Source organism: Marmota flaviventris, chromosome 7 (genome assembly GCF_047511675.1).
Source record: "Marmota flaviventris isolate mMarFla1 chromosome 7, mMarFla1.hap1, whole genome shotgun sequence".
NCBI classification, from domain to species: domain Eukaryota; kingdom Metazoa; phylum Chordata; class Mammalia; order Rodentia; family Sciuridae; genus Marmota; species Marmota flaviventris.
Window position 1 is genome coordinate 80,050,606 of NC_092504.1, and position 21,976 is coordinate 80,072,581.

The window sequence follows — 21,976 nt, forward strand, 5'->3', positions numbered from 1 at the left end:
TTATGTATGCAGTGGCTGAGTTAATTACTCACTCATGTTAACCTTATCCAATGTTATTTCTCATAATTCTCTAACATTAGATTTCCATTTTGGCAAGTACCTTCCAGATTTTCTGACCACTTGAGGACTATTCTTTCTCTAGATGGTTGCTGTCCCCTTGTCTTCACTTAACTGAACTGTGCACATTTAGGAAGACTCATTTAAGTCCTTCATTCTTCATTGAAATTTCACAAAACAACACTTACCTTTAAAATTTTTTTTCAGAAGCACCATGTGCTGCAAAGTTAATATTATTTATAATCTTAATACAGGATTACCCTTACTCTGTAATATTAATTACAATCAGAAACACAGAATTTTTATGATACACCAAGAGCAAAACCCCTTACATTTCTTTTTGTTGTAAAAATACATCAACTTTGTAGTCTTTAGTTGTGGTGAAATATCTCAAAGGGTAATGATGTTTATGTTTTTCTGTAATATTCAACTATTTTAGAAGATAGGTTGATATTGTGCAAGGAGAATAAGATTGAAATAAAAGAATGCTTTTAATGTTCTTAAAATGGAATCTGATAAAAGCAATGAACTTAGTGATTTTATCCAGGACAAAAAATACTTAGTAGAGTATGTTTTATCTTTGCTTTGAAGATTAAATTTTTAGAAATAATCCAGTGTGGACATCATATCAGATCTGAATGCTAATCTAAATGCTATTTTGTTGAAATCAAGAAGCAAATGTCAGAATGCTTCTTAATCTATCTCTGTACTTTGAATTCAGGCCTATTTCACAGGAGTTCTCAATATCTGTACTCTTGCAAGCACTTTCACGTATTTTATCTTCACAAACTTGATCTTTATCATAACACTGTGAAATGGGTTTTTGTAATGTTAAAGAAATGTGATATCTGGATTATTTAAATAATTTTCTCTTTTACTTTTTTGCTCCAAGACTCTTACCCTAAGGTAAGCATGTTTCCTTCTGGTTCTGTTACCTAACCTGCTCCTTACTGCCTATGTAGATTTGTTCCTTCCTGTTCTGAATTTCTCCTCATCTCCCCACAATTCAGGGACTTCATTGTCCACTTAATATTTTCATTTTTCTTCTAATTCAATTTAAATCCACCATCTCCTTGAAGTTTGCCTTGAAGACTGTCATTGCTGATGAAGTTAACAATATTTTTCTGTCAAATTTCACTTGAGAGTAATAACTACATAATATTTGGGAGGGGTGGGGCTGGAATGGAACACAGTGGTGCTTTACCACTGAGCTACATCCCCAGTCCTTTTTATTATCTATTTTGCAATAGGGTCTCAATAATTTCCTTAGGGTCTCACTAAATTGTTGAGGCTGGTCTTGAACTTTCTATCCCCCTACCTCAGCTTCTGGAGTTGCTGGTATTACAGGCATGAACAAATGTACCTGGCTCAAGTTACATAGTATTTTGGTTATTCTCCATTTTCCAGATGTTTACTTCATATCTCCAAAAATAAAATGTAAATTTTTCAAGAGAAATAGTAATGGGTTACAACTTTCTTGTTCTGTTAACATTGTGAATGTCTTGTATTGTAGGCTGAGTGCATATTTCTTAATACACCCTTCTCAGCCATCTCCTTGACAAAATTCTAGCCTGGAAAAATTATTAAACTATTTATTTTCTAATTCTCAAAAAAAGGCACATAATTATGGAAGTGAACTCAACATACAAGTTGGATTCATTAGTATGTTAGGATTTATTTATCTCAGGTTAAGATGGATGCTATGATGAACAGGTCATCATCAATATCCAGGTGAAAGATTAGAGTATAAAATGGTCTTTGGTGAGTCACTATCATGCATGCTTATAATCCCAGGCAAGCCTCAGAAATTCAGCAAGACTCTGTCTCAAAGTGAAAAATTAAAAGGGCAGGGGATTTAGTTCAGGAGTCATGAGTAAAACACCCTTGGGTTCAAAAAGAAAAAGAAAAAAAAACTCTTTGGCCATGATCATTATCTTGCAATAATAATAATATGTATGCAACCAATTGTGTATAATGTTATAAAGACATTATGTAAATTAATTTAAGAAGAAACACTTAAATGAATTTATGTTAAATGAATAGATAAATCATTAAAAACACATAGGGAATAGGTAGGCTCACAGGTCTTTTTCTTAAACTTATATTAAATGATAACTAAAATAATTATTCTAAGCTAAATATTTTAGAGTTACATCATAAAAATTTCTAAAAATTTTGACCTTCTAAATGCAAACATTTTACTGAAGCTGGTAGAGCAAAATGACACACATTATCATTTTCTTCCTCACTTTGGTTGGAGGTAAGAATGTGCAATGTTTTGAGAAAAAGGAAATGGATAGAAGCATAGACTGACTAACCAGTCTCTAACCATCTGAGGGTTTAACCACAGAGACAATTATAAACATGGAAAAACAGTTCCAAATTGAGAATATGAATTTATGTGGAATTTTTCATTGGAGTTTTCTAATTCACAGTGGAATTGTCTGTTTTGATGGATGTCAAGCTTTTTTTCCTACATTAGTCCAGGCTAAGAGAGAAATATGATATGTCTACACATCCCTAGGAACAAACAGAGGCAAAACACACAACTGAGGTTGTTATTAGTTGCCACAAAGATGTAGTTGAGCTTCACCTTTGATTAATGAGAACCTAAAGCTCATGTCTAGGTTCTAGAAGGCAGGTACAATTTTTATCTGGGAAAACCATTTTATAATTTTTCTGTTATTAAATGGAGGAGAAAAGATGTTACCTCAAAGATGTATACTATAAAGAAAGGAACCTGGAAGAGATAATAACTTTTAAACCAGAGAAATTAGCCAATGTCAGGACTACTTAGTGATAGGTGAGTAATAATTATCAATATATAATATTAATATGACTTTGGAGGAAATAATATAAATAAATGAATTGAGAGCAAAAAAGGAGACTTAAGTTATTAAAAGAATGAATGTGAATAAAAGCTAAGCAAGATAGAGTTGGGAAAAAGAAAAAAAAAATGGTTTATCAGTTAAGGGGAATTTAGTTGGAAATACTGGAACAAATAGCCTATTAAATGAAAAAAAAAAAACTAAAAAAAATGTGGAAAAAGTCTTTGGTACATCTTTGAAGCAAGAAAACAATCAGTGAAATCAAGGATCTTCACTGGAGTACTCAATTGATAAATAAAGTAAGACACAAAGTTTATAGTCAAATCTGAGAGGATTGCTAGTAAAATATGGGGCATTATAATGGTAACATGAAGATTTCTGTGGAATGTGCTGAATGATCAGATTTATGGTCATGGATTTTTAGCTGATAATCTTATGAGGGTCATGGAACAGTGTTGAGAAGAAGAGGTGACTTTCAGAATAGCTAGCTGGTTCAGAGCAAATTAAATAAAAAAATTATAGTTGACAACAGGGAAGGTGTCAGCAGGACAGTAGGTAGTCGCAGAAAGATTTTCTTAAAAGGGTTACTGAAGATTAACTCAATGTTATTTGCATCTGCAACTGTGAGAATTCTTTTGAGGTTTAGAGAGTCAAGAGAAGTAAAAAATTGGAGTGAAAACTTTGCCAATATTTTCGTGAATACTTATGAATGTCTTCCTGGGCTGGAAATGGTATTGGGAGCATTTAAACACAAAAATCATATCCGTTAGAAATGTTTAAGTTAGCAGCATGATATCAAAATATTCCGTCTTCTTTGACTTGGAAACATAAATGCTTTAGGATCATGCTGGGCATCACTGTTGAGATCTTTGTGCAGTGGTGGTTAGTTCACAGTTCAGCTAGCTGTACAGAATTATGAAAGCATATTTCAAAAATTTAAATGAAATGGTGCATTACTTCCTATGTAGATCATCAGATCTGATTTCTCTGGTAAATATAAGTAAGGATCATTTGCAAAATAACAGAGTAAAATTTCCTGTGGAGACAGATGCTTTTTATATTTATAAAGCATGAGTTCCTTTTTTTCTTTTTAATGTTCTGGGAAACTGGAAACTGATATGATTTTTCATATCAAATTTAGTTTAACATATGGCAAAAAGCTCACTCAGACTGTCTCCAAACTTTGCTGTTAACAGTTTCCAGCCTACACAGGAAACGAAGCTGTACTTCTGACGCATTCCCGTTATATGGGAAGACCACAGAGAACAGCCTAAAGTTAAACCACAAAAATCATGTTTATACAAAGTGCAGCATTTAATTTAAACCACAGTAGCATAGGAAGGTTCCGTTGATGATTCAATTTCATTTTTAAGTTGTACTAGCAAAATATTTCAAATGCATCTCAATAACCAAGTAGCTGTTAAGTCTATACTTCAGCTTTTAGACAGGTAGATCAGCAAATAGTGAATTCTGAATCTTTATATTACCTTTTCTGAGGGGCTTTGATTTAGTAATCAGCTTGCATATATAAGTATTCTTCTGGGTTCTCATATATTACAAAATGAAACAATGAAATACTTTATCTTTGGACAATTGAAGGAGAGAGGTTGCCACTGTGCAAAATAATTTTGTGTTATATTACTTCTATTCTATTAAGTACATATAAAATTTATATATATGCACATACATGTATATACACACATGTATAAACATGCATATATGAATAATTCTATATGTGTATTTATTTGTAAATATAAATATATTTATATTTATAAATATATAAATATATTTACTATATATATAATATATAGATATATATTTATTTATGTTTATTTATTTATTTATTGTTTTCATCGGCTTTTCCTCTGCTATTTTTCTAGCATTCTTCCCCTCTTTTCCCTAATGTGCTAATTTTTTTTTAATTTAATACATCCCTTAGAACAAGAAATCAAGTAAGAAATGTGGCTAAATTGTGGTAAAAAATAGTTATTTAAGGCTTTCTGTGTGGGCCATGAATATATCAAAGCAGTGACAGTAAAAATAGTGCAGAACTTTTCTTGGTCAAATTTTGTAATCTCTTTGAACCTCAGTTTCCTCATCTGTAAAATCCCTCACAGAATTTCTGTTACAGTCAAATAAGTTAATGTACACAAACATCTCATAGAATTATTGTGAAAATTAAATAAGAACAGCATGTGACACATTGCTAGGCACAAAGTAAGTTCCCTTGGTCTCCTTCTGTCTCTTCTCAAAAAGCCTTTCTTGGCTTTTTTTTTCCCTTGTTCTTGGCTACAGTCTATATAGTTTTACAGGGAAAAAAGAGATTACAGATAGTCAAAATATTACTACTATTTATCTCTTCTCTAGTGAACTTCTAGATGTTATTAATGTTTTGAAATTTGAAGAAATTCAATGCATATGATTTAACATCAAATTATTATAGATAAAATATTAAGAAATTCAGTTAAGCAACACTTTTTTGAGAATGTAAATAATAATAATTAGACAAGGTTAATCATTCTTAATAAGGACTTTTAAAATTAATGCTTTACCCTCTTGTTATAAAAAGTAATGGAAACTCATTAAAGAAAATTGTGAAATTCAGAAAATTAGAAAGAAAAAAAATCAACTTTCAACATTCAAAGATGAATCATTTCATTATTTTTATGTATAGTTTCTGAAACAAAATTTTGACACTATGTAAAATATTATATTTTATACATATTTCATAATTATAAAACCAAAGTATCCCTAAGCATACATTTAAAATTTACATACTTATTGTATTAAGTGGACATAATTTATTCCTTCAGTTGGATATTCAATTTGTTTCCATTTTCTTTCCATCACAATTAATACTTTTTCTGTATTTAATACTCTTTGCTTATGATAGATGCCTAGAAGTGGGGTTACAATAGTGTTCCAGAGTACAAAGGTTTTTGCCAAGTGGAAATATAGCAATTTTAGAATCAAGATTTGACTCCAAAGGGTTGCTAGCCAAGCATTTCTGGCATTTTTCCTGTTTACTCCAGATGAATGTCGAAGCCTTTGTTTTGCTATGGATGGAGAATCTCATGTGGATATTCCCTTTACTAATGCCAACTGCAATAAGCACTTCAATGTTTTGATAATACTCTTTGAAATCTTGATTTTTTAATGTCTACCAAATTTCTAATTTCTCGTGAGACCTTTATTATTATTGCAACATTATTGACATTTTATAAAAATGTGGCATGGCAGCACAGTGTAAACTCAGCAGGAGAACTGAAGAGAGATGCCCTTCCTTTGTTCTGCCAGGACCTACTCTGCTCACTGGTGCCAAAGCTGAGAGTAAGATCCTCAAGCCCTGCTTAATACTGGTTTATAAAGAAGAGGTTAACACACCCACTTATCTTAGAAAACAGAAGGCCCAATCTCAATCAACCAGTTATCTGTGTAATTGAAATTATACCTCCCTTGAAAGCATACAACCTTTAGAATGACCACCAGTTCACTGAGATCCTTGACTGAAATATGAGTGAATACTCCCCATTCCACAAAATTTTTCCAGCCACCTTGTTTTAAAGCTGCAGTTACCACCTAAATCCAACCTCATAATAGACCTGAACCCAGAATCACCTATTGCAGTCTTTTCCAAATTCTGACCTACAGAAACTATGAGCAACCACAGATCAGTGGGAAAAAAGTACACACACACACACACACACAGACATGAATGGGTTCACTTATGGACTGCTTTGTTCCACTGGTCTATATATTTTTATAACAAAACCAGATTGCTTTAGTCACTGTAACTTTATAATATCTTTTAAAATTAGGAAGTGTGATGTCCTCGCTTTGTTCTCTCTCAAGATTATTTGAGCTATTTTGAATCATTTGTGTTTACATATGAATTTAAAATTTTTTATTTCTATAAAAATTTATTGAAATTTTGATAGATATTGTATTGAGGATCTGTAGATTAATTGGGTAGTATAGACAGTTTAACAATAGCCTCTAAATCAACACATGGGAAACCCCTCTATTTATTTTGGTGTCTTTAATTTTTGACAATATTTTGCAGTCTTCTGTGTATCGTCTTTCACTTTCTTGATTAAGCATTTTATTCTTTATGCTATTATATGTAAGATTTTTTTTTATTTTGTGATGTGTTGTTATTAGTACATAAAACAATTGATATTTGTATGTTGATTTAGTATCCTGCAACCTCATTAAATTTAATGGGACTTCATTTTTACTTTTGTTTTTGTTTTTTTGTTTGATTTTTAAGGATTTTCTACAAATGAGATTACATCACCTACAAATAGGAATCACTTTATTCTTTTCTTTCCAATTTATATTTCCTTTTGCTTGTCTAACTATGTTGAAGAGAAATGGTGAGAGTGGATACCTTTCCCTTGTCACTTATTTTAGAGAGAAATCTTCAGTTTTTAAACATGGAGAGTGATGTTAGCTGTGGGCTTTCTAAATAAGGCACTTATTATGATGAGATAATTTCCTTCTATTTTAAACTTTTGTTAAGTGTTTTTACCATGAACATATGATGAATTTTTTCAAATGCTTTTGCTACATCTAGATGGTACACTTTCTTTCGTCAGTGTGATGCCTCACATCAATTGATTTTTCTTTGTTGAACTATCCTTTCATTCTAAGAATTCCTTCCACTTGGTCATGGTTTATGACCTTTTAATGCATTGTTGTATTGGTTTGAAGGTATTATTTTTAAGAATTTTAATATTTATGTTCATTGGAGATTGACATCAATTGATTCTTCTTTAAATATTTGGTAGAATTAATTATTAATCAGTAAATCTGTCTTACCCTGAGGGTTTTATTTATTTATTTATTTTTTTGAAGGCATTTGATTACAGACTCTGTCTCTTTCGCAGTTATAAGTCCTTTCAAAATTTCTATTTTTTTTATCACTTAATCTTGGTAGACAGAAGAGCTTAGGATCTTATTTATTTCTAGGTATCCAATTTATTAGTGTAAAGTTTTACATAGTAGTCAAATAATATCATTTTTCAGTTCTAATTTTATTTATCTGAGTATTCTCTCTCTCTCTCTCTCTCTCTCTCTCTCTCTCTCTCTCTCTCTCTCTCTCTCTTGGTGGTGCTGGGGATCAAATCTAAGTCCTTAGGCGTGTAAAGTAAGCACTTGTGAGAACCTACTAAAGACCTAAGGCCACTTATATTTCGGAGCTTCAAATTTCATTTACTTGCAAGCAGGTAATCTGCCAGAATGAAGTTTTGTTTTTTTAAAAAAAGCCTTATTATTATTATTCACATTTGTATATGCCATGAATCAAGTCATGCCCTTAAACAACTCTTCCAGCATTGAGTTAATCTTTTAAAATCATTTAATGACCTCTCAGTTGCATTAAAAACACTGATTTAGATAGTGCAAAGCACAAAGAATGAGACACACAAATCTTTCTTATAATGAGAATTCCCTCTCATATGGTAGGAAAGATATATACACAAACAACCACATTGTGAGGTAAGTGTGACACAAAATATAACACAGAGAATAACTAGAATTGAATAAATGTTAATTCTCCAATAAACTGATAACACAAAATAATTCCATTTGAAATTGTCTGAAGACCACACTGTTCCCACATGATTCAGATTTAGTCCATAAAGTAGCCATAATGCTTGCCCCTTTGCTGAAAGGATATCCCTTAGGCAGACTTGCTTAGTCATAGATTAGAAAGGTTTGGGAATTACCAGAGTAGACATTTCACAGCAGGGCAGGACTGACATGAGCTGACTAAAAAAGGTGAGCTAACCCAAATAGATTGCCTAGCTTGAACATTTGCCTAAGAAACCACAAGAGGATGAAGCAGTCATCAGTAAGAATTGAAACTGAATTCTGATACAGAGTAATCACACTGGGACATGAACCATAAACAAGAAGCACTTTTGAGAGAGAAGGAATACAAATACACACACAGATGGCAGGCATTATGGTCATGTTAAAGTACTAAGGAAAGATCAAGATCAGCAATTCTCATTTCCATGGGTCTAAGAGCTGCCTTGGACTCAACATCTTCTGGTCCTGTGATACCTGAATGTTCAGCATTCTGGAGTCCCACGCTCCTATTACTTGAGGTAATTTGTGTAAGCCTATAGTCCTGAAACCAGAGAAACTCAACAAAATCAAGTCTCCATATAGGAAGACAACTAGAAGTGAAGAGTGCCCAACAATACACAATTCATCCCCAGTCAACTCAAGAAACAGGTTTTACTTATATTTTTAATGGGGAACTATCTTACTAGGACATATATTTCCTTTCCTTTCAGATTTACTGTTTATACCAGATCATTAGAAAAGCCAGTCTGTCTCCTTTAACAACAATGGATGTTAAATTAAAAAAAAAAAAAGGTATAGGTATTACATTGGGATACTTTTGGAATTGAATGCTTTGGGAAACTAAAGACACATTCTCTGTGACCAAAAACATCTTAATAGCACTCACAATTAGCATGCAGGATAAGAAGTGCTTTGGGTGAGTCTACAGAAGATGTTATGAAAACAAAATGAGGGGCTTCTAAGATTTCCCAGGATGACCAATGAAAGAGTTCTCTGGCCCCTTCCCCACCCCCTCCCCCTCCTCCTCTTCCTCCTCCACCTCTTCCAGAATCATTTTCATTTCTGAAACCTTGACCATAGGAGGTCCTCAATTTTTATCTTCTTTTCCTTACTCTACAGAATTTTGCAAATTTATCTAATCATTACAATCACATTAAGCACATAATAAATATGCAGTGTTCTTTCCCCTGTAGTATCTTATGCATTAAGAAAAAAAAATTATCAAGAATCCTAGAGAGTTTCCATCATTAAGTATGTTCAGGTATCACTTTCCCATTGTCTAAAATTGTGGTTGTTATTCTTTACTTATTTTGCAACAAAGACATGTAAGTAAACAAACACTTTCCATTAGGCAAAAAAAAATTTAGATGATTTTTATAGTCAAACACATACTAAACATACAAATGTAAATTACATTTTCTTCAATGTGAGTTAATTTTTATTTATATAAGCTATCTTCTTTTATGAATTTTGTTGTCTTAATTGTAATCCACCTATATCTCTTCTTCTCATAATAGGATATTCACTCTATTCACATGCATGTCTTTGTTTTGGTTTTTTTCTTTAATAAGAGAAACACAACCTAGATTTAACTTCCAGGAATGCAAATAAAAGGGTACTGAGGGTATGGCAAATTGAAAACATGGAGAAAAAAATTAATAAAATGTGGACATAAAATATTAGCTACTGGTTTTGTGTTATGCCAATCTGGAAGGAAGTATAATATTCTTAAGCTATCAGGGATGCCAAGCAAATGTGATGAAATGTGGCAATACAAAACCACTTATTATTAATAAATAAAGCAAGTACTGACTTTATTATCAAGCATGTTGGAAGATGGCAAAAATGTTCCATTGATATCAATTATTAATGACACAATATCTAAATTGTGTTTACTGAGAAGGAGCGCAAACAAAGACTAGAACATCTGTGGTTAGAAATTAGAACAGTGAAGTAAGAAGGCAACATCTTTGCTTAGAATATCTACAATGATTACATGGTGCCACAATAGTAAAATTTTATGTAAATTGGAATGGTTTCATTCATCATACTTAGGAAGACATGTTAAATATTATAATATCTTCCTAAGATCATCTTCCTAAAACAGGTGGAACTGGAAATTAAACACTGACACAGTCCATTTCTCAGGACAGCATCAAATTGGGAAACTAATAAATAAAAATAAGATGCTATCTATTAGTTTAAAATGGGGGAATTATGAATTAGAAAATAAATTAATATGGAATCTGTGCAATCAGCAGATTCTTTTGTGGCAGTTAGATGGCATGGGAAATATTTATCAATTAAAAGACAATTTATAAAATTAATTTGGAAATTATTATCATAGTTTCTGTGATCAACACATTTTTTCCTATAGTATTAACTACGAAGGAAAGCAAATTATGATAAGTATCTTGACAGTTGAGTTCAGAATCAGAAAAAAAAGAACCAGAACTAAATTCTTAAAGGACCCAGGCTCAGATAGCCTGATGTGTCCACTTTCCAAGTGGATCTTAACCTAAAAATTTATTACTCAAACACTTGCATTTAACCCACATCTGAGGTTTCCAAGTCTATGATTTGGGAAATATTCATTTAGAAATGGGCAAGGTTTGCTCTCCCCTAGGCATTGCTAACATTTGTCTTTGTAACTTTTTGTTTCTATTAAGTTTACTTAATTGACATTTCTTTGTTTAGCTATTGAAAAAGTACTTTGCTAACAGTAAAACACCTCAGTTGAGAAAGTTATTCCATTCAGGTTTTTATCTTTCTTGTGATATATTCCAATTTAACCCTAAAAAATTTTATTGCAATCATCTGTCACCCTAATTCTTATCAATTATTCTAAAACTTTGATATTATGTTGACAAATGACAAGATATTTAAAACTTCATTAAAGTCTTTATTACATTTTGTTTTAAAATGAAAAGTATATAAATGTTTTTAAGTTTCATGTTTCCAGCACACATCTAAATTTTTTCAGTGAACAACCTAATTTGGCATTCTCAGAAAATAGTACTACTAATTGAGGTCTGGTGTGTTACATGATCTTGCAATGGTTATCTTTGAAATCTACTATAATTAAAACTTACATTTTTCTTGCAGCAAATATACATTTCTCATTCTTATTCTAATCTAATAAAAATATCATCTTTCCTCAGAAAACTTGGAATGGAACCACCATTTGACTAAGTTATTCCACTTATTAGTATATACCCAAGGAATTAAAATCAGCATACTACAGTGACACAGCCACATGGATGTTTACAGCAGCTTAATTCATAATAACCAAGCTATGGAACCAACCTAGATGCCCTTCATCAGATAAGTGGATAAAGAAAATGTGACATGTATACACATGTATACTCAGCTATAAAGAATAACAAAATTATGGCATCTGCCAGTAAATAGATGGAACTAGAGATATCATGCAAAATTATATAAGCCAATCCCTAAAAACCGAAGACTGAATGTTCTCTCTGAAGGTGGATATTAACCCAAAATCAGGGTGGGGAGTGAGGGGATGAAGAGAAGAATAAAAGTCCACTGGATTAGACATAGGTGAATGAAAGGGAGAAAGGGCAGAAGGGAATAGAACAGACAGTAAAATAAATAGGATGCAACTTTCCTATGTTCATACATGAATACATGAACAATGTAACTGCACATTATGTACAACTGCAAGAATGGGATCTTAATAAGAATAAGTTTTACTCCATGTATGTATAATATGGCAAAATTCACTGTACTGTCATGAATACCTAAAAAGAACAAATAAAAAAATTAAAGAGTATCATCTGCTAAATTAATAGTATGCCTCATGATACCTGGTAGCTTTTTATTCCAACATTTAATTTCAGTATGAGAACTTATGGGAAACATGCTAACTTTTCTCAATCACTTCCTGAAGGCAGACATCACTAACAGCTGCAAAACTCATTTTTGTTTGACTCAGTTGACTTTAATTTAGACTTCTCAACCACAAATCTTCAGGTAAGTAGAACTGGAGCTGGTGCACCAAATGAGGGGTTTAGATTCCTGGTCTATCTTGTAATATCTGACAAGGTTTGTCACTTATTTTGAGTCTGAGTATTTATCTGGAAGTAATTATCTTCTAAAAATTTTCTGAACCAAGAAAGAGTGCTTTTGTAAAGTCCTCCAACTACTTTATTTCCTATGGATCACTTCATCAAGATAACTAAAATTGCCAAATATTGTTGATAAGGTCTGAAAAGCAGTGAGGTTTGCTAAGGAGTCTGATCAATTAGAATGGTTCATAGTCCTATTGCCCTATCACTAGAGGAAATATAAATGTAAGAATTTTATAGCTCATAAATAAAAGGCCTTACAATTATAGATTGTTAAAAAATGTTAACATTTTAAGAGTATTTTAACTGAATCTTTGGTTCATAATTAGATATTTGTTTAACTCTTTTTGCCTTTGCATAGCTGGCTCTCTTCTAAAGAAAAGAGTCATATCATGTAACTCAAAAGATAGTTACATTTATAAATAAACAGGTAACTTAGGATTGTCAGGTTATTTCTAATATGTAAATCAGAATTATTTATGCTTTTTAGTCTGAAGGTTGATAAACTTTCCAAAATGCCTTTTGGAAATGTGGCATTTGGAACATGCCACACTGTTCCAAAGCATGTTGATTTTTTTAACACACCTGAAGATTTTTCCCAAATATGAGTTATCTCATTTTCTAAGGGTTAAAAAGTTATAAAATTACTAAATAGGAGTAGGTGATTTAAAAATTTTAATTTGTAGAACCTGTAAAATTGAAGTCATGAAAGTAGTCTTTCAAATTTTAATGTTTATTTCTATCTTATCCAACTTTTATCTTGATAGTTTTTTTTTCTCCACATTAGAGATAATTTGCATTTTTCATTTTGAACACTGCTAATGCCAGTGGCAAACCTATACATCTGATAAATAAACTTAACTTTACTTTTTATGTTAGTGATTTCCCTTCTGGGGAAAAAATCACTAACATCTTTTCCTTATACAGCTTACTTAAATTAGTTCTTCCATCTTTAAACAACTTTATAATACTTGCCTCAAGGGAAATATGTGCAGAATGTTTCACTGGGTACTGATATCATGGTATTAAGATGTGAAGGAGGAAGAGGAGGACTTCCTGAAACAGGACTACTCTGTGATCTAGCAATGTACAATGTAACATGAAGGTAGGCATAATGACTATATTTGCTTATCTAATTCATTTCCTTCATGCTTATCAGATACAAATATTTTTGTTTATGGCTTAAGTAGGAAACAAATTAATAGATGAATTTGTTCACAATGTGCAAAAAAAATGGCCTCCAATAGAAATAGGAGAGTTTTATAAGTGAAAAATCTTTCTTCAAAAACACAAAAATCCCTAAATTCTGATCTTCTGGAGTATTTTTATGTTTCTGCCAGAAGCTCCTCATGTCACCTTTGCTTTTAGAATAAATGAGTCCCCACTTTGGGATGTGATCCCATTCACATTTCCACTATTGTTTTAGAGCTGGAACTTCATGTTTCTTCAGCTGATAAATACCCGAACCTATTGTCTATGTAAGTGTTATTTTTACCTGCTTCTGTCATTTTTCATTGTTTTTATTTATTTATTTATTTTATTGGTTGTTCAAAACATTACAAAGCTCTTGACATATCATATGTCATGCATTATATTCAAGTTGGTTATGAACTCCCAATTTTACCCCAAATACAGATTGCAGAATCACATTGGTTACACATCCACATTTTTACATAATGCCCTATTAGTAACTGTTGTATTCTGCTACCTTTCCTATCCTCAACTATCCCCCCTCCCCTCCCCTCCCATCTTCTCTCTCTACCCCATCTACTGTAATTCATTTCTCTCCTTGTTTATTTTCCCATTCCCCATTTTTCATTGTTTATTTGAAGAGTAGCTCCAAATACTTACTGGGTTGAGTACCACAGTGAAGAAAAGTTCACCTCCTTGGATACTCTTATCCAGCTCTCTAGGACCTCCTGGATATTCTTTATAGAAAATCGTATGAGTGAAAAGTCCACAGGTCTGTCTTGGAAGAACCTGAAGAAAAGATGACCAAGTGAAGAAAATACTGCGCTCAACAAATCACTTTGTTGAAATTTTTCTCACAAAAGATGATATACAAGCTGCTGTCATTAGTCAATTTTAACTCTGGTCCAGAAAAATACTTTAAGCTCTGGGAAAGAGAGAATGCTATTACAAGAGAATGAATAGTGAAGAAAATTAAAAGAATATTTTACAACTAAACTAGGCTTGAATTATTCTAACTGCATTTCTACTGTAAGTATCAAAGTCAGTACTTTAAGTATGAAACCTAATATGTTTTAGCATCTTTTTTTTTTCTTTTTTTCTTTTTGTATCGGGGACTGAACTCAGGGGTGCTTAACCACTGAGCCACATCCCCAGCCCTTGTTTATATTTTGTTTAGAAACAGGGCCTCAATAAATTGTTGAGGCTGGCTTTGAACTCGCAACCCTCTTACCTCAATCTCCCCAACCTGGGATTACAGGCTTGAGCCACCCCGCCTGGCGTGTTTTAGCATCTTAAAAATTAAAAAGTAATAATGAAAATTTACAAATATTGGAATTGTCTGTGCTCTATTGTAATCATAGTAGGCAAAAAATGTAAAGATTAATACCTTCTGCCAAGTTGTACTCAAGCATTAGAAAATATAGTCATTATTAAATTACTTAATGTGCTTCTTAGGAAATGACATTTTAAAGTAGAACAAATATTTGAAGCACAAATCAGTTCTAGAAAGGTCTATATCATGCTGCCCCAAATTCTAGGTGTGAAACCCACTAATATCAAACATAAGAAAGAATTTATCCATTTGGTTCACAATTTTTAGAGAGTTTTATAAACAAAATGATAAATGGTCACTACTGTAAAGGTTTTCTTTTCATGCTTTGTGTATGAAAATCATTATCTCATCAATTATACACATTTGTGATAAAGACTAATTTTTTATAGATTTCCTGATAAAATATCAGTGAAATTATAAAAGAAGTAAAGATGTTCAAGATAGTACAGTTTTCATCTTAGTATCATATAATAACCTCATGACAACCTGTTTGTCACTGTACATTTGAAATGGCAGGAAATAAATGAATATATTTTGGAATGCTACAAATTTTAGAGCATCTAACACAAGCAGGCTTTCTGCTTATTGCCCTAAGCAAGTAGATCTTCATTTTTTATTGTCTTAACTATTAAAGCAAACTTTTTTGAGTATATGCTCTTAAAATATAGCCTGTTCAGGACTTTCCACATTTTGCAAAACTTTACAAGTATACTAATTCTTCTGTTGTTGTTTTCTTAGTAGTTTAAGTAAACAATAGCTTAAAGAACAAGTTTAAATCAGAGTCATCATTTGGTGATGACTGTTTGAAAGCTTTTATACAATGTCATAAAACTATGCACAAAATCACAAAATCAACAACACCAAAAAAGCACTAAAAAAGGAAGTATGATTAAATTAAATATATTTCCTAATGATTCTTAAAAATATTATTTCCTGGAAATTAAAGATAGATAGATATCTTTCTATATAAAGATATCTTTATATAGGAAAATATAAAGATCTCTCTCTCTCTCTCTCTCTCTCTCTCTCTCTATATATATATATATATATATATATGCAAAGATATGTCTTCATACATGAATATATATATAATTTATTTTTAAAATGTTATTTAAACTGAATTCTAGTCCATATGAGAATAAAAAGATACGTTTTCTACTCTTGAAAAATTTAAGATACATCAAATAAAGAGAAATATTCAAAAGTTAAATAAGAAAATACATGTAATTATATACCAGGTTGTGTTACATTTTACAAGGATGTGACTAACTAAATCACTTTTAGGATTTCACTTGATTATTTTACTTGAAAAATTACAGAATGCATTCAGAGCTGTCCTTGATAATTTATTGCTCAGATAATTCTATACTAAACGGAGAAATATGTAAATAAATAAATAAATAAGATTTGTTGAAGAGGAAAGGCCAGGCTTTACCTTGCAACTAAGGGTTACTCCTGATGCAAGTAGAAACATCACCATAAACCCTAGGAGAATCCAAGCACCACCACAAGAGGTTAAAGAGATAATTGGGAGTTTGATAAGGGTCAGAGTCCACTGTTCTGATTACTGAATACAAAATTCAAGACACTGAAGATGTTTCTTGAAATGGCTCTCTTGGGCTAGAGAAAGAATTATTGATGGAATTTAGAGATCACTCCTCAGTTCTTTTTTTTTTTTTTTTTTTTGGTATAGTCTCTTACTATGAGGGCATACTGGCTATTGTGGTCTCCACCTGTATTTGTATTTGGATGGCTCCTAGAAGTGTCCTGTCTCTCTTGTTGCATAATCAACTGCTTTCTGAACATTTCTCACTAAAAAACTCTCATCCAAGAGCCTATAAACCAAAATAGAAAGTTTCCATGCAAAAGTGGGACCACAGGGATAGTTCTATCAAAACACAAAATCTGTTAAAGGCTTTATTACCTGCAAGATTCATGCATTTATAGTATAGGTAAAATATTTTTTCAGGAGAAAAAGAAAATGAACATTTCTCAAGGGACATATCCCAGCAAGTTTTCTGTCAGTATTGAAACAGAAATAAAACAGAACAACATTAAATAAAGTCTTTAGAGAATTAATTTCACTGTCATAAGACTGTCTACAATTTTAAAATGACAGGGAGTATTGAATGCTTTTAAACTTTCTGGTCTGAAAACTGGCAACTTGAGGGGCAGTTAAGTTCATTTCAAATAACGAACAAGGGCAGGCTGGGATAAAACGTGACCATTATATCTCCATCTAGCATTTATAACATTTTTTTTTTTATTGAGAGAAATGTCAAGATGTTAGCTGATCCAAGTTAAAAATCATTTTCCCCTGTAATTTTTACTGACATTAGAAAACTGTCTTTAAAAAAGTCAGTTACACCTTGGTTAAAACAAAGATATCTGTTCAAACATACAAACTTTAAAGTTGCAGTGGCTCATCATATCATGTTATTTTCAGTCTTTCTTCCCAGTATGTGAGTCTAAATTAGTGGATCCATTGTTATCTTCACTGGTACTTTTCTTGGTACTTGAGAAAAATTAAGATTTTTAATATTTCCTTTGGGGGGGCATCTTGCAAAGTATAAGGTGGCAGAATATCTTGACAATATACATTTGCCCAGTGAGTAAAAGTAACAAAACAAAACAGAGAAGCTCTGGAGAGAATTAGGCAATTGATAGTAATGATTTAATTAACATTGTCATTTATTCTCTGTATTATCCTCAGTTAATAATTATGCAGGATTTCACATGTGGCTTCTTGCTGCAAATAGTTTAGTTATTTTTAGCTTGCCATGGTAAGAAAAAATTCAGTGTAACTGGCTTATAAAAGAGATGGTGAATATATCAGGTTGGTGTCAGTTTTACCTACCAAATAACTTTTTGAAGAAATGATGGCTTCTAAAACGTTTTGACAATTTGATATAATACTGTCTTACATTGTCACATCAGTGCCGGCTTACCAGCCATAGTGCCAGTAGAAAAATAAATAAATAAATAGATTTGAAGAATTGAAAAGAAGTGACTTTGAGAAATCCTTTGCTTAGATATGACAAATGTGCTTTCCACAGCATAGAGCTTTTCTTACATTTATGCTTTTAACTTTTTCTCTCTCTCTCTCTTCTTATACTGCTTCAAATGAGAAATGTAAGCTTGGAAGATTTAGTTGTACTCAATGCATACCAGAAGAAACTCACCATGATGTTTTTGTGGATGAAGCCCCTCCGATATCTAGCTGGTTTCAGATGTGGATATTCTTCAGTGCTGGTGATTTTAATATTCCAAACCTTCTTCCAGGCTTCATAAAGCTGTACATGTACAGGGTAGACACCTGAATGATGAGGAGCCACTGCATAGCCCATGTCAGTAGGAATGCCATGCTCCTAATAAGATCAAGTAAACATTAATTAGAATATGGGAAGATTTGACCTGGCCATGTTTTACCCAAGAACTTTCCAATATACTACAAAGATATTTGTTTAAATCAATCATTTCTTATTATTTGGTAAAGTTAAAGTGACAAATATTAAGACCTCTAGACTTCAGGAAGCAGAGTAGCCATTTCACCAGTCCTGATCTCCATATACTTGTGATTGAGAGGGAGTGGGACAGACAATGCATGGAACTCCATTCAGCACATCCTGTCATAGCCACATTTTTTAATTGTTTAAAATTTCTATAATTTAAATAACAAATACTTGTTACAAACAATATTTACAGTGCTCCACAGAATAAAACCAATATTTATCAGAACAGTGAACATTCCAAGCTCACTAAGACTGATGACAGGCTTTTGTCTGCTACATGGTTTCTATCAAGTCTGTCACATTTCTGTTGGTCTCTCAGCATGAGGCCAGTAATAGACAACATTCTTTGTCTCAGGAGAAGGGCAGGTCTTTGATCAAATAATGTGGCAAAATTCTACAGAACAATTTACTTTGAAGCAGAGACCTCCTATCCTGAAAGTAGACGATGCTGAAAGAGACAAATATTCTTAGAATTTGTTGCTCTGGAGTGAAATTCTATATATAAAATTAGTCCAATTTAATAAATGTTTCCAAATAAATACCAGTCTCTCAATATCTTTCTCTCTCCACCACCCCTGACACACACACACTATACTCATGAAATAACTAATCACATGTTGCAATACCTTTTTCATTTTGGGGGGTGGGGTGGGGGACAGATACTAGGGATTGAACTCAGGGGTGCTTGACCACTGACCCACATCTCATCCCTATTTACAAACTAGGGCTAAATAAAAATTTTATTTAGAGACAGGGTCTGAGTTGCATAGCACTTCACTTCAAATGGTCCTGCTAAGATTCTGTCAATTCCAAAAATAAATCTATGTAAAATCTGGATTATTTTAGAAGGGATTTGGGACAACTGTGTATAAATGTAATTGCTTTTCTCCACTTGTGGCAGTCCCTTGATCATGATATATTGCTCTTTGGCATAGAGGAAAACTGGACCGGCACAAAAGATGAAATGTCTTTTAGAAAAAGTATCCCGTGGCTTCAGTAGTGGACATGAATTTGTTTTAAAATAAATGTTTTGCTGTTGTTTGCATTTTTTTTAATTTCTTGATAATCTTCAAAGATTCTACTTAAGGAATTAATCATGGCTTTCTTCATGCCAAAGTACAATTTCACATATACACAACCACAGTTACGCTATTAAAGGGACTGAACTCAAGAAATGTGCTACAAGTGGAGATGTAAAAAGTCAAATATGGCCAGCTTTGTTTTTCAGCCTAAATAATAACAAAAGGACAAGGATGTACAAGAAGCACCTGAATAGAGAAGAAAAATATACTCCCAATGGTTTGCCATTAGCCTTGTACCTTTTCATATTTCTTTACATGGCAGACTCAGAATTTGGTCCCAGATTATCAACTTCATCTCCTATTAGCATTCACTGCCACACCAATTTTCCATGTTTCCTTCAAGTCTTTTCCTGTATACAGTATAGATTTCCCCTATCAATTAGAATGTCCCTTTTGTCTTTTTTTTAAATCTTTATTTATTTATTTTTATGTGATGCTGAGGATCGAACCCAGGACCTTGCACATGCTAGGTGAGTGCTCTAAAGCTAAACCACAATCCTAGCCCCTCATCTTATCTTAAAAAGCTTATTCATTGCTGATAACTCAGTTCAGTCAGGTATAGTTAAGGACACTAGAAATGAGAGCTAACACATTGCTGCTGATAGAAAAAGAATAGGTAGTTGTAGAGGTAGAATAGATAATAGATGGGTTGCTAAAGGATGAGAAGAAAAAATTGACATTCATCATTTTATCTGAAACCTTTTTAGAAGTTTATATAACTAGGCAATTATTATTATATCATATATAACTCCTGCAAAATTGAGATGAATTCTCTCATTTTTTAAAGTGGTTTTTACAAACTCAAGTAAAGCAGTTTTCAATGAAGTATCACGTATCAACACATAATTTGTGTTAGAAAAGATCATCAAAGTATTCAACCAAAGTGGTTTAAGAACAAGGGTGAGCAATAAAAATAAAAATGGAAGAAAATGAATGACAATCATAATTAAGACAAATTTTGAAGGAGGAAACAAGGATGAAGTTCACAAAAACTGGAGCTATAGTGTGAAATTCAAATGCCTAAAGATTTGTAAGAAATTACATTAATCAAAATCTCAAAATAGTTTTACATTGCGGTAAGTAGTCAGCTTTATCTTCAGAAGTTCTATATAGTAAATCGATGGTTTAACATAACAGAGACATTTTTTTCCTCTTTTGGATTGTTTAACAATATTTGGCAACCAATGTAAATAATGTTTTCATTTTTTTTCTTTCTATCTTGTGGCACTAAAGTTTCATCATTTTGTGTGCTGGTGCAGTGTGGCACAGTGGCAGAAAATTACACTCCTAGACTCATATATCTGACCATTTCATGTTCCCATTTACAATCTATGTAACTTTGGTGAAATGACTTATGATTTAGAGCTTCATGTTCTATTCTCAAACATGATGATAAAAGTGTACTTACGTCAAAGGGTTTCATGTAATTAATATAAGGAAAACATTTAATATAGTTTCTGAAACATATCAATGAATGCTATTCATTATTGTTTCTATCATTACCCTACCTACATTGTTTTTATATGCTGTGATCCTATTACTCAATTATAATGTAGAAATTATGAATATTCTGGGCCACCTATTTTAGCCCAAAGTGATAGGCTGTGTTTTCTACTCCTGTAGATTTTGTGATTCTGTCTTAGAAGATTTCTGTGGCAAACCATGGCTTCTACCCCACTACCTTTTCCTGGATCCATTTTCCCTCCTCGTATATTCAAAACTCTCATTCACTGTCAAATAGTGAATCACAGAAAACTGATGAGTTCTCTTTTAAATGAGTTTGAGATAAAGGCAGCATAAATTTTCCTACCAAATTTGCATTCAATATGAGAGAGAAAACCTTAAATCTTAATGAATAAAAAAAGTTAATATTAATATTATGTGCAGTATATTCTGTAAAGCCAACTCATTTTTTCACTAAGTTTAGCCATAATACTATGTTCTTGGCTGATTACTGTCTTCCAAGTTTTTTAATTGGAGACTAAGAACATACTGTTTTGTAATCTTGGAGCAGAAAGTCTAAAATAGTAAATATTTTAGTTTAAAATATTCATTATGCTTTTTCATTTGACCTTGATTAAATGGAGCATCTTAGATCCAGGAACACTATAATCTATGTCAAGATTTTCATGGAGCAAAAAACTGGGGCACAGGGCTAAGTGACAATAAAGTATAAATATCTAGAACACCGTAGAATTATTAAATCTCAAAAATGTCTCAGTACCCCAATATCAGCTCTTTCATCGTGGATTCTAATCAAAGACACTATCAATTATTAATCAGCTAGATA

General features: G+C 32.2%; 1 protein-coding gene across 1 annotated transcript in view; it reads right to left on the reverse strand.

The window, feature by feature from the left end:
* The window catches only part of LOC114092843 (bifunctional heparan sulfate N-deacetylase/N-sulfotransferase 3), a 162,974-nt gene that overhangs the window by 57,031 nt on the left and 83,967 nt on the right, over positions 1 to 21,976 (reverse strand). The window contains exons 4-5 of the mRNA XM_027935414.2: positions 18,275 to 18,460; positions 14,420 to 14,548 (exon numbers count right to left, since the gene is read on the reverse strand). Coding sequence (XP_027791215.1) covers positions 14,420 to 14,548; positions 18,275 to 18,460 — 315 coding nt within the window. The remainder of the gene's footprint in view (positions 1 to 14,419; positions 14,549 to 18,274; positions 18,461 to 21,976) is intronic.